Consider the following 14,196-nt stretch of genomic DNA (forward strand, 5'->3'; position numbering starts at 1 on the left):
TCTTTTATTATCCCTTGATAAGCCTACATGCTTGGCATGTAAGAAACATCTTCACCGAGGAAATATGCGCTCAGGTTTCAGTGTGTACACAGTGATAATGAAAACGGACATCGGGAAAAAGTTTATGGTCATAGTTTTTAACAAACCATTGTGCCCCAGATGCAAGCCACACACATTCTGTTTCCAATGCTGTCAGTGTATTAAGCTTAGCCCTCAAATTACTTGGTTAAAATAAATACAGGATATTGGCTTTCATGAGAAATAATGCATTTAAGGCATGGATTTTGTCCATGTGAGAAAGAGGGTGGTACACACTAAGAAAGCAAAAAATTATTCCATGGCATATACCCCCTCTATGATAACCTTTATTCAACTCTTCAGCCTAGAAATTTGCAAGAGTAGTTCTCAGGCAGGCTACCAATTTAAAATGTAAAAGCCTGATGGAAACTGTATTGGAGATCCCTATAATGCACCTAAAGGTGCACAGAGGCTAACCTGTAGTCTCTTTTAATAGAGTTCAGCCCTGCTGCAGCTGGTAAGATGGATACATGCAGATTGGAAATTTATGGAACAATTACATCTGTACGGGACAAATTCTCTCTTTCTCCCTTTCTGACACTACAGTATGTTGCTTTTTTCACTTTCTTTGATAAATGTTGCTCAAAACACAACATTTGGAAGCTTTTTTTCTCCCCGTTATGTATGAGATTACTTTTATAAACAACAACAAAAGACATGAATCTAGTCTAGACATTGCCATAGTGAGAAGGGAAGACTGGATAGAAGAGCTGTCAAAAGTTACTGCGTATGTCACCAGTTAATAAGAATCAAACATACAAAGGTAAGTGAAAAGGGGGCTTCAGGATTTCAGAATGGCAAATTTTGAGAAACTAAGGAAACACATGCTTACTTTTTCTCAAACGCAGAAATATCTCATTTGAAAAATACAAATGCTATTCACACTCCCATTCCAAGTGGGAGGGGAAGAAATTATAAGGAAAGATAAGAAATTTGCTTGGATGAATCAACACTTTAAACAGGATATTGAGAAGTCCAGACTCTACAAGGAATGAAAAGATTAATTAGGAAAGAAGACAATGTCTCAGGGGTAAGAAGTGTTGAAACTGTAAAACAGGACAGAAGCTCAGCCAAAAGGAACATGGCTCAGGCAACCAAAAATGAGTTTGCCACGTGTACAAGTATGACTTATGGAATTTCACTTTGGCTTGGGAGTGCAAGCAGCCAGGCACAGAGTCAGCACAACCAGTGGGAGGGACCCCTTTCCTAGCAGCTCCCAGCCTACAATAATTTAGATTTATATCTACACAGCCTACTAATTGAACTAAAGCAATTACTCTAGATGTATTTTGCTACCATTATGTAAAAAGAAAGGGAAGGGAAGCCCACTTGCACTGGACTGAAGTGTTTTACGTGGTACTAAGCAGTCAAGCGGGCTGAAGTGCTGTAATTGACATAGGCTATTTTAGAAGTGGAAAGGTGAAAGACAACCACTGCCTACCCATTTCTATCATCACACAAACGATGCAGGCCGAGACAGTCAAGCTGAAAGCCTCTGTAGGTCACAGGCTCAGTGTGGTGACTGCCAGAGTATTTCTGATGCTCACAGTGGGCTCTGCCTACTCCTCTGAACAAAATAACCTGCTGCATCTTCTCCCATGCGTTTCCTGCTAAGCAGGAGGCTACAGAGCCCAGGGAAAGTTACTCATGATAGATTTTTCCATAAACATAAATCATAGCATCTCTTCTTCACAGAGTACTATGAAACAAAGGAAGCAAAAACGCACAAGTAACCTCTGGAACAACAGCCTTTTCTGCTATCCTCTCTATGTTATTATAATTGCAGTACTCATAATATTTATCCCTACATTTTCACTCCATAACCAGAACTCAATAGTTTATTAGACAACTCTAAATTTAGAAACATGGTCATTTCATCTTCCACCTATCCATACACATACAGAACTACATTCCATAGAAATGTCTGTTTTACCCAGCTCTCTGAATTTGTACATATACTGGAGGATGGAGTGGTCCGATTTTTTTTTTTAGTGTTTTTGTTTTTGGCAGGGGTGGGATTTTTTTGGTTGATTTTTGGTTTTTTGGGGGGTGAGGTTTTTTGTTTGGGGGTTTGGGAGAGGGGCTTGTTTTGGTTTGTTTTTTGGGTTTTGGGTTTTTTCATAAAAGAAACCCATGTGAGACTAAAGCCAGTAGTTAGATCAGCTTGCAGATGTGAGGAACTTCTATTTATTTTTTTTTTTAGTTTCTAATCATGCTAAGAACAAATAAGCACATGAAATTACAAGTATTTGAATTCAAAATTTAACAGTTTTGATTCAGTTTTTGAGACTTACAATTATGAACAGTTCCTTATCACTAAGCAAGTAATCCTTATCCACTAGTACCTAACACAGACCACAGTAAAAGTCCAGCTGCTAGCTGGCAGAATTTAACATGGAATATCTTTTTTTCTGCTTAAAAAGAAAGTGCTTTTGCAGTGCTTGTTTGATCAGGTCAACAGGGCCCAAAGAGATACATTTCCATATTCACTGTGTATGGTTACTCAAGCTTCAAGGATTAAAATGGAAGCTGTAGGTGAACTTGAAGACCTAAGAGAATAGCGATAGCCTGATTCAAGAAAAAAAAAAAAAAAAGTGTGTCATTTCTTTAATGCATTTAAATGTCTCTATATGTGACTGCAAAACTGAAAATAAAGTCCAGTGTTGCTGCAGGTGTAAGTCAACTTTCCATCTCTGTGACCTCTGATCAAACAGAATCTCATTTTAGTAATCTCAGCTGCAATTTGATATTCTCGGATTTTCCCAGAACACCAAGTTGGTGGTAAGTTAATTAAAAACATTTTGAAAAACATTCATTTACAGATCTTCATTCCTTCAGGGTGTAAGAGTATGCCTGCCATGACCAAGTAACATGTATAATTACTGCAAAAACACATCCATGCACCAACTGAATCAACATAACCGGTGCTCCCAGAAACTCAAAGCTGTAGGCACATTCCGTGACCTCCAGGAATTGGGCTTTGCAACTGGCCATGAAAGTCAATGCATTTATGCTCTTCGCAAACCTAAGAGAAACGTAAATTCAAGAAAGAAAAAAAAAAAGAAAAGAACCACCCTTGTAAATAAACACACATTTCACCATAGCATCATCATCTGTGAAAAACATTGTAAGTCGCCCTAGAGTGCATTAATACGATATCAAATGGCAGGAGCTGACAGTTACATCAAGGCCTCTAAGCAAACAAAATCAGCTCAGACCGGTAGCCAAGAAGAACTAGAAACACACTATATCAGGCCCTGTGCTACTGAAACACTTGACAGTTAAATGTACCAAGCACTGCAGTTGTAGATGGAAAACTCAGTGGGGAAGGAAGAGAAGATGCACAACAATCAGAAATATGAAGAAAGTTGCCATTTTTCTGCATAATTTCCTACGAGTCAGCTAGCATAATCTTCATCTTAACCAAATGAAGTTCAGCTACTTGATTCTGACAAACTCTAGCTCTGCCCAGGCTGCAAGAAAGACCAAACGGCCGCAAAAGCAGCTGTTCCTGTGCTAAGAAACACAGGACAGGTGGCACAGAGTCACAGCAGCCTTGACTCTCTGCTGAGTACAACTAGCAAATTTCTACGATGGTTTTACCAGTTCTGCACTTTGCTACCCAAGAAATCCCCTTCTTCCCTAAAGAGCAAACATTAGGGCCAGGGACAGCGATAAAGGCTGAAGAGCTTGCCAACCCATGAGCACAGCCATGGAAGTGACATTAGAGCAGACTTTTCCATAGAGATTACCAGTTCTAGACCTCTCCTTCCAGGCTTGTTAATCTCTCAAATAACTGCAAAGCTGACATTGATTCCTATGCATTTCACTTGAAACCTGAAGGAGGGTTAATGGTTTGCTTTTATTGTTGTTTCCTTCTAGAATTATTGATCTGGACACCCAAAGTGAGTTATCCAAGTGTTTTCTTCTTGTTTTCTCAGCCTTTTGTACCTCCTCTGAAAGCTACTGAAGTACAACTTATCTACAAATAGATATTAAAAAAAAAAAGAAAAAAAACCAAAGTTTCGCAAAAACGAGTCCTGCAGAAATGATGACAGAGAAACTAATACAGAAAATTCTTCTTGAGGAGTTTTTTTCAGGATTAGTTTGCTTCAGCTGAACACAACTCAAGTTTTTCTGCTGTGATGAGCAGAATCCATCTGTAGTCATGTTCTGCTTTCCCCATAAATTTTACTTAATCAAAACTAAAACCCAGAAAACCTTACTCCCAAAGTCTATGCAGACCTGTACTAGTCCATTGGCAGTAGGATTTAGTCCTGAAACCTGTTTAAAATCCAACAGAGAAGTAGATTAAAAATTTCCAAAGACTCAAGCCTATGCATTTAAATTATTGAACTAGAACTAAGAGAGATTATGATAAACAGTCACATCTAAATAATCCTCAGATATTTCAGCCACTGTAGCAAATATTTGCTGTTTCTGTAAATCTCCTCTCAGCACCTGTCAAGAGTACGGCTAACAACACATGGGAATAAATACATTCAGCGGGCACAGATTTCCAATAAATCCAGTGAATTTGGGAGCTCACTAATTCCCTCTCCAAGTAAGAGAAAAATACACTAAAAACCTTAATCCCCCATGCGCTGATACAGCACTTCACAGTTCCAAATCACACCAAATTGCCCTCAGCTGCTAGTCCTGAGCTCAGCAGGGGCACAGCAGAGGAACAAGGGCAGGGGCAGGACTCATGGAGCAGTAACGCATGACACAGATTGAAGGTTAATGTTGAAAGACGACAGCCACACCATAGTGGGAAGAGGGAAAAGAAGAAATCTGTCAAATCAGAGCAGCCACGTGGACTGTTTTGGTTTTCCTCTCTTACCTATCCTTTTAACATGCTTTTTTCCTGGGTTGCATCTGTCACCTTTTTGTTTGTTTGCTTTCTTGCTTGCTTCATTATTTACTTATTTATTCTTCTGGTATCTTAGGCTTTGAAAAGCCCATGCTGTTGAAAGAAAGTATATTTTTTCAGCTGAGCCCAGCAGTGTCAAAACTCATACAGGGAACCTGAAGAGCTGTTTTACAGTGATACATATTCAACAAAAAAAATCACTAAAAGAAGACACAGAGAAAGCCCTCTTGCTGTTTGCAACAATGTCACATTAATGCTACTGTGTCTCCTGTACCTCTAAAACCTGATAACCTTTGTGTTCACAAGCCCCTGTGTTGACACAGATGAAGAGATGCAGTATTTTCGTAAGGAAATGCAGTATTTTCATAGGTGGATTGGACATACTGCTTTCTTCCCTTAATCTGAACTCCAAAACTCTATAGAGTCATCTAGATTGTAAAAGACCGTTGGGTCCAGCTGTTAACATAGCACTGACAAGTCCACCACTAAACCATGTCCATAAGTACCACATCCACACGTCTTTTAAATGCCCTCCAGGGATGGTGACTCAACCACTTCCTGGGGCAGCCTGGTCCAAAGCTTGACAACCCTCAGTGAAAAAATCTTTCCTAATTCCAACCTAAACCTCCTCTGGCACAACTTGAGGCTGTTTTCTCTTGTTCTGTTACTTGTTCCTTCGAAATAAGAACACCCACCTCACTACAGCCTCCTTTCAGGTACTTGTAGAAAGAAGTAAGGTCTCCCCTTAGCCTCTTTTTCCTCTGACTAAACAACCCCAGTTACCTCAGCTGCTGCTCTTAAGAGTTGTGTTCTAGAGCTCCCATGAGCTTCATCACCCTTCTCTGGACCCACACCAGCACCTCAATGTTTTTCTTGTAAGCAAGGGGCCCAAAACTGAGCACAGGATTCGAGGTGAGGCTTCACCAATGCTCAGCACAGGAGGATAATCCCTCTGCTAGTACTGCTGGCCACACTATTTCTGATACAAGCTAGGATGCCACTGGCCACCTTGCCCACTTGGCCACAGCTGGCTTATATTGGCTGGCTGTTAACCAGCACCCTCAGGTCCTTTTTCCACCAAGCAGCTTTCCAGCCACTCTTCCCCAAGCCTGTAGAACTGCATGGAGCTGTTATGACACAAGAGCAGGACTCAGCACTGAGCCTCATGCAATTGGCCTCAGCCCAGGGATCGAAACTTGTCCAGATCCCTCTTTAAAGCCTTCTCACCCTTAAGCAGATCAACAACTTCCACCCAACTTGGCAATGCCTGCAAACTTCCTGAGGGTGCCTTTGATCCCCTTGCTCAGATAATTGATAAAGATATTAAACAGAACTGTCCCCAACACCGAGTTCTGGGTAACATCACTACAGCAGAGAGTACAGGCGCTGACCACATCCCATTGCAAAACTCACTGGGGAATGGCGGCAGCATGTAGTAATACCAAAATTCACCCATTCTTCCCATTCCAGAAGTTGAGAGATGACTCAAAGGAACTAAAAAAAAAAAAAAAATAATCAAAGCATGGCCTGAAAATGGCCAGTCACAGCTACAGGTGATGACCATAAAACAAAGAGAGTGCAGTATGTGTCAGTGTTTGACCTCTGCCACTTGCATATTTGCATCCTTTCCAGTCACACTTCCTCATTTCACAGCCATCCTGCTACAAACAGCCTTTGTGTCTGCTTGGCACCTCTGCCAAGCTGAGCTCATGCTCTTATCAAAGAAAAACATTTCAAGATGGTCTAGCTGTTGGTTATTCATCTCCAGGACTCAGGAAAGCCTACAGTTAAATTCTCTTCTGCCCACAGATTTTCTTGAATGCTTTGTACAAGCCTCTTAAGCCAAGGCACTGGAAAAAAGAAGACAAGACAGGAGGACTCATAACCAGTATGGCCACAGACCCATTGCTGCCTGCTCATGGGAGGCAAAAGGCCCCCTTGCCTTTTCCTTCCTCCCTGCCAACTGGCATCCATGATGCCTGCTCTGCCAGCCCCCGTTGCCCCCATCTCCACCACAGGCTCCCTCTGCCTTCTCACTGACCACCTGCCCCACAAAGCACCAACTCATGAGAGCAACAGAAGAAACATGAGGTTTTTTTCCTTCCACACATTTCACACTGCAAGGCAGATAGAGAGCTTGAGGAGAACCAGACAAAAGGAAGCTACAGGAGCAGGAAAGGGGAAAATGGAAACTCCTTGTCAACAGCAAGCTGTAAAACTGTTCAACATGAGCTGTTGAGCCATACCTGAAGCTTCAGGGAAAATACAGCAGCAACTTGAATCGTTTTCACTAGAAACAACCCCAAAACAAAACAAACCCATGAAAAATCCACACAACCAGTCCCAGTGACAGGGAGAAAGGCTGGGTGTGCACTATAGGCCAAATGTGGTTCACAGATGCCACATAAGCCTCTCAGCCCCACAGTTCTCCCCTCACCGAGAGACATTAGACCCACAAAAATATGCAACAGCAGAGCTTTTTTATATTGTTCCATTCTATAGAATAGCACCCAGGATTAACTCTATCAGAGAAAACCACTCTGGTTTATCAGGTCAGGACACTCCCTGACTTCCTTCTAGGAAGACAACGTGGTTTCCACTATCAAACTGCTTATCGATTTTAATCCAGTGGTGGTTAAATGTAAAAATACAGAAACTAATCTGATGGCAGTAACGAAGCCCTTGGGACAAGTACTTCTTCACTGTATGTCTTGGCTAAATGTAAAACTAGCACTCTAGCAGCTTTGCATCCACTTCACAATCAACCACCGTGACAGCCAACCCACATTTGGTAGGAAACAAGTTTCACATGAAATCCTCACCTTATGTCAGGCCACAGGAAGTTAAAAGAGTTAAAAGATGAAGCCATGCATTAGTGTGATATTACTCGGTGTTACTTGCTCCAGCCAGGTGCCCATTAGACAGCAAAGATTAGAAGTCAATGAAAAGTAACACTGTGTTCTTGATTTTTTTAAATATATACATAAATATTTAAATGTGGTTTATGTATGTACGCACACTCCTATTAACATTTCAGTTTTTTCACTAACAAGTCTTGCTGCATCAATTAGTAATAGTACAATCATTTTGACTGCATAATTTTACTATAATGATACACCACCACCACCCCCCAAAAAAAAGTAGTTACAAAACTAAGACCAAAACAGCCTACAACTCCGGTTGAGACAATGGTATACATCAGTTGCAACCCCCCAGACTGAAAGCATTCAAATGTGAATTTGGCAACAGCTTTCCCAGTTCATCTCATTTGTAAGCTTTGACAGGCAAGTTCTGTATGTGAGAGATTTGTTGAAATTTTACTCTTCTAATGTTCTTTTCAGCTGACAACAAGGCTACACGAATTAATTCTCTCTTAAGTTTATCAGATGTACTTCACTTTTAAAGGACGAAAATATTGGGAAATAAATCAATACCAGCATCAACTGGCCTCCTCAGAGCATTCCCAGCTGCTCTCCAGAATTTCCCATGGAGATGGCAAAAGTGTATCATGTACGGTTGATGCTACATGGTAGAGAAGGAGCACAAACTCAAAAAAACAACCTCCTTTGGCTTGTACATGCTAAGCACGGGGCAAACAAGCCAAGACCCTCAAACAGAAATCCTACTGCTATAATTTCTGTCATCTTGACTAAGACCTCCATGATTTCATTTATTCTACATATACATGTTTCTACAGATCATATCTCAGCAATACGAATTTTCTCTAATATTACTAACAAGGCATCACAAAATTTTAGTAAACCGCAAACATATTAAGATTTCTACACCATTAATTTATTGTTGTTATTTAGAATTGCTGGAAATAATAGCTGGAGTTGAAATATTTCAAAATACCAATGTATACAAAAATGTCTACTGCCATGAAGTATCACCCTACCCCCAATATACAGTTGACAGGAGAAAAACCATGGACAGAGGCCGCATCTGGAATATTGCGTCCAGTTCTGGGCCCCTCTGTTCAAGAAGGACAGGGAATTGCTTGAAGGAGTCCAGCGCAGAGCCACAAAGATGATTAAGGGAGTGGAACATCTCCCTTATGAGGAGAGGCTGAGGGAGCTGGGTCTCTTTAGCTTGCAAAAGAGGAGACTGAGGGGTGACCTCATCAATGTTTACAAATATGTGAAGGGTAGGTGTCAGGATGATGGAGCTAGGCTTTTTTCAGTGATATCCAGTGATAGGACAAGGGGCAATGGGTGTAAACTGGAGCATAGGAAGTTCCACGTTAACATCAGGAAGAACTTCTTTACTGTAAGAGTGACAGAGCACTGGAACAGGCTGCCCAGGGGGGTTGTGGAGTCTCCTACACTGGAGATATTCAAGGCCCGCCTGGACAAGTTCCTGTGTGATGTACTGTAGGTTACCCTGCTCTTGCAGGGGGGTTGGACTAGATGATCTTTTTAGGTCCCTTCCAACCCTTGGGATTCTGTGATTCTGTGATTCTGTGAGAATAGTTTCCTGAGCTATTCTCACTGCAAACCCCTCCTTCATATAACTTTGTCAGAGCTTTGCCACTTCTATAAACATATTGAAATTAATATTCGACCATCATTTAAAAACAACCTGTCAGGAGAGCATCTGCTGTGTTCCTAGTTAATAAGTAATGCAAATTTTAATTTAGGGGTCAACATTGGGTCTTCAATACAAAAAAAGGGTAACACAGCAAAAACAAGGAGGAAGAATAGCAAGGAAGGAATAGGAAATATTAGTACCATTTTACAAGCAAGAAATTAAGGTTGTAAAAGAAAGTATGAAGGCCTCATCAAACACACTAAATGAAATTAGAATAAACAGCGGGGGTAAAATGCAGCAGGAAATGGACAAAAGCAATTTTTAAAATACAAATATCTTACTTCTGAAGAGCTCTTGCTTGCATTTAATGCAAAAGAGAAAAATATCATGAAGCTCAGCTAATTATCTTCAGCTGTAGCATCCCATGGACAAATTCTGTATTACAGACTATAAAATAAAATACCTTAAAACAAAACCAAAACACATCACTTGTGGTAAGCATTACTACACAGAAAAGTTACAGTAAGTTCAATAATAAACTTCAAGGAGGTTCAAGGAGGGAAGAACAGTGAGAAAGCCTCAACTCCTACTGCATTCTTTTATGAAAATAGCAGCTGAACAAGATTTTTTTCATCCATACAGATTTCAGTGCATTTCCTATAGGCACTCAGCATCACAGAATTGGCAAATTGTGGAAAAGAAATGTTGCAACTGAAGTCCACTTAAAAACAAACTTGTTTTTTCCAAAGTGCTAGGCTTTTCTAGTGGTTACACCTTTCCATCCCTCTGCTGGTCTGCAGATTCTTCAGAGTAAAGTATATTTCAAGCCTCATTAACAATAATACTTCTGACCATGTTTTTTAGCTATTAGTCTATATTAACTTTAGAAAAACTGTTTAAGGTTCCTTTTCTTTTATGAAGCAGCTTTGAATGCTGCACAGGTCTGAAAGAAGATAAGCTGCTTTATCTCACTTTTCCAGGCACTGAAAAGAATAAGGACCAAAAAGCTGACAAGACATATCTGGGTAAATTATGCACACTCCCACCACACATCATTTGGAAAACAGACTCTGGACATGGAAACATGTATCAGTACTTCATCTAATAATATTAAAACATCCTTTCTTAAAAATAAAAATAAATTAATTAATAAATAAATAAAGTGGGAAGGAGAACAAACGGAGCTCAATGCCAATACTGTTAATATATGAGGCTGCATAATCTCTTCACTATCACAGTCAACACAGGTATCTAAACACTACACTTAATATGCAGGGAGACTATTTGTTATAGAATTTGTCCTTTTGCCTAGATATTTAAAGCTTTGCTTAAAAATAAATGAAGATCAATGACTTCTGGTGAACTTTCTCTACTTTGTAGCCCATTAACTTCCTCCTTCTGGTCAAAGTCTGTTGTATGCCTGCATGCTACACATCCTGCTTCAGGCTATCACCGAGATGGGAAAACTATAGTTCCTTTTTCCTATTACAGGGTTTAAAAGCAGGAAATATATCCATTATTAATTTATTCTTTTTAAGAGTAAAACAAATGTTAAAGACATTGGCTGAACACTGGAAGAAAATTCCCAAGACTGTAATCACACATATGAGGAAAGAAACATTTAAAAATATATTAACAGATACAATGGCTTCAAATGTATCAGGAAACACTGGTAGAAGTAACACCACAGAGAGCGGAACAGCATTTAAATAAAATAAAGTTCAGCACATGGAGAATGGGGGCACAAAGAAAACATACTTCCAGTTAAGTTTTCTGTTGCAGACTGTATACGGGCAGGAATGCTGTCATCCCAAGGGAGACCCATTCTCCCTCTTCCGTCCTTCCCTTGGGGGAAAGGAGTGCTCCTTATTATCACACAATCCTACAGAAGGTCTTTAGAGGACTTGCAATTTAAAAATAGCTTTCTAAAACTATCCTGAAATCAGGATAGGGCCTTAGCTATGGCCTGATGGCTCGAAACTGCCTTACAGCCACTCACACGTAAAATAGCAGCAGTTCTTCACAAGCCCATTGACAAAAACCGGAACAATTTGGAATTTAAGCCCCACAGTCTCAGCTTGGCAAGAGGAGGCAGAGCAGTGATTCACACTTCAGCTTCTTGCATCCTGATACAGAGCCTCTCACTGGGAAGACTCCCAAAGCACTTTATAAGCAAACTACAGCACAAACCCCATTCATCACTGAAACACAGTTCTTTGTGGTAAGAGTCAGAAGCTTCTCAGCCACACAGGGGAACAATTCATAAATTCAGGAAAAGAAATGAGATTACTACAGCGTCACGCAGGTGAGTCTCAAAAGAGAGACTAGGGGGACAACACTCCTCTCCTGATTCTGGAACTGATTCCATCAAACAAGATTTGGGCAGACTAACAGCTGCTGGCAGCTTCAAGCAATCTTTTATTGATAACTGGTCATAAACACAAGTGGAAAGGCTCCACATGGAGTCCACCTCAGAATTGTAATGGATTTTAGAGTCATTGGTGACTGCATGGAACAGCCCCTTACTGAAGTGAAGATAATACTCAGGAGATACCCCTCTAAAGGACAGATTACACCAACTATGCTTTACTTCAGACACCGTGACACAGCTGCTGTAAGAGAAGACCAAACATGATATGAAATTATCTTCCTCCTATACAAATAGACAAAGCAGTTTATCCCCTACATACAGAGTTATATCACACACCTCAAAATAAAGAGGCAAGACAAATGGTTCGGAGAAAATCCTTCCAACTGCATAAAGAACTATAGACATGTTCAGGCTGGAAGGTACCTTCAGAGGTCAGGTTCAGCCTCCTGCTCAAAGCAGGGCAAGCTATGGGATCACAGTTTGCTCAGGACCTTATCCTGGCAGTCATGCATGTCCCACCATGTTGCTGTTCCTCCAGCTGTCACAGCTGTTACTGCACATTCAGTGCTAGCACCTGACTGCTTCCCAGACTGCACGTGTTTCTGTACATGCACTGGTGGTGACACTTCCCTTTCTTATATGAACACTTTTCTTACCAGGCTTACCAGTATGTTTTTGCCTCATGTTGGCAGATGGGAATACAACACCCAGCCCGTTTTACTGAAAACCGCAACAAACACTCCCTGTGTCTGAGAGCTGGCAAAACAGGCAAAGAAGGGGAGAAGCATCATCACTCTGCTCTATAAGGGGAAACAGAAGTATGGGAAACAGAGACAAACAGGAAGTTTATAGTGGTGAAAACAGATCTCCTGACACCAGCCAGTGCCTTAACCTGTGGTGGGTTGTGACCTTGGCTGGACACCAGGCACCCACCAAAGCTGCTCTATGACTTCTTTCTTTAACTGGGCACCACAGAAAGAAAATGATGAAAGGCTCTTTGGTCAAGATAAGGACAGGGAGAGACCACTCAGCAATTACTGTCATGGGCAAAACAGACAACTTGGAGAAAGAGTTTAATTTGTTACCAATCAAATCAGAGTAGGATAATGAGAACTGAAATCAAATCTTAAAACATCTTTCCCCAATCTCTCTCTTCTTCCCAGGCTTAACTTTACCCCCAATTTCTCTACCTCCTTCCCCACCCCTAGGCAGTACTACAAGAGGATGGGGAATGGGTATTTCAGACAATTCATCGCATGTTGCCTGTGCTGCTCCTTTCCCCTCAGGGAAGACTTCTCACACTCTTTTCCTGCTCCAGCCTGGAGTCCCTCCCATGGGAGAAACTTCTCCAACATGGGTCCTTCCCATGGGCTGCAGTTCTTCACTAACTGCTCCAGCCCTGGGCCCCTCTCTTCAGTGACAGACTGTTCCAGCAGGGTCCCCCACGGGGTCACAAGTCCTTCCAGCAATAACCTGCTTCTATGGGGGCTCCTCTCTCTACAGGGCCACAAGTCCTGCCAGGAGCCTGCTCCAGTGTGGGTTCCCCACATGGGGTCACAGCCTCCTTTGGCCATCCCCCTGCTACAGCATGGGGTCCTCCATAGGCTGCAGGTGGTTATCTGCTCTGTTGTGGGCTCATGGACTGCAGGGGACAGCCTATCTCACCATGTTCTGCACCACGGGCTGCAGGGGAATCTCTGCTTCAACACCTGTAGCATCTCCTCTCCCCCTCCTGCACTGACTTTGATATCTGCAGAACCATTTATCTCACATATTCTCACTGCTCTCTCCGGCTACAATTGTTCCTCTACAGTAACTTTTTCCCTTTCCTATATACACTATCCCAGAAGCACTGTCACTGTTGCTGATGTGCTTGGCCTTGGCCAGTGATGGGTCTACCTTAGAGCCAGCTGGCAGTAGCTCTGTCTGACATGGGGTAAGCTTCTAGCAGCTTCTCCCAAAAGCCTGCCCCCACAGCCTCCCTGCTACCAAAACCTTGCCACACAAACCCAACACAAAACTGTTCTTTCTCCCTGTGACATAACTGTCTAACAATCTGTGACTGCGCATGGTGGTTTTGAGGGGGCTGAGGAGCATTTACAACCCCACTTTCTAAATGAGCTTTGCTCTGCCTGCTTTAGCCCTCTCTGGTCACCCCCATTAACATTCAGCCCACATCTAGCTGTGGTCTTTGTCTGGTGACAAAGAAGCGTAGAGTAGCCACATAGTACATCATACACATAAGATATCCAGCTTTGGCTCCATGTAGGGGATGCTCTTACCAATCACTGTACAGTGAGAGGCATGGGGAAAACCCACAGCATAAGCTACAAACTCATAGGCA

The 14,196-nt window shown here is 41.7% G+C and overlaps 1 protein-coding gene across 1 annotated transcript in view; it reads right to left on the reverse strand.

Moving 5' to 3' along the window:
• Window positions 1-14,196, reverse strand: part of LOC136009037 (uncharacterized) — a 258,826-nt gene that overhangs the window by 191,979 nt on the left and 52,651 nt on the right. Inside the window, exon 5 of the mRNA XM_065669123.1 lies at window positions 6,365-6,445. Coding sequence (XP_065525195.1) covers window positions 6,365-6,445 — 81 coding nt within the window. The remainder of the gene's footprint in view (window positions 1-6,364; window positions 6,446-14,196) is intronic.

This window comes from Lathamus discolor, chromosome 2 (genome assembly GCF_037157495.1).
Source record: "Lathamus discolor isolate bLatDis1 chromosome 2, bLatDis1.hap1, whole genome shotgun sequence".
Classification (NCBI taxonomy): Eukaryota; Metazoa; Chordata; class Aves; order Psittaciformes; family Psittacidae; genus Lathamus; species Lathamus discolor.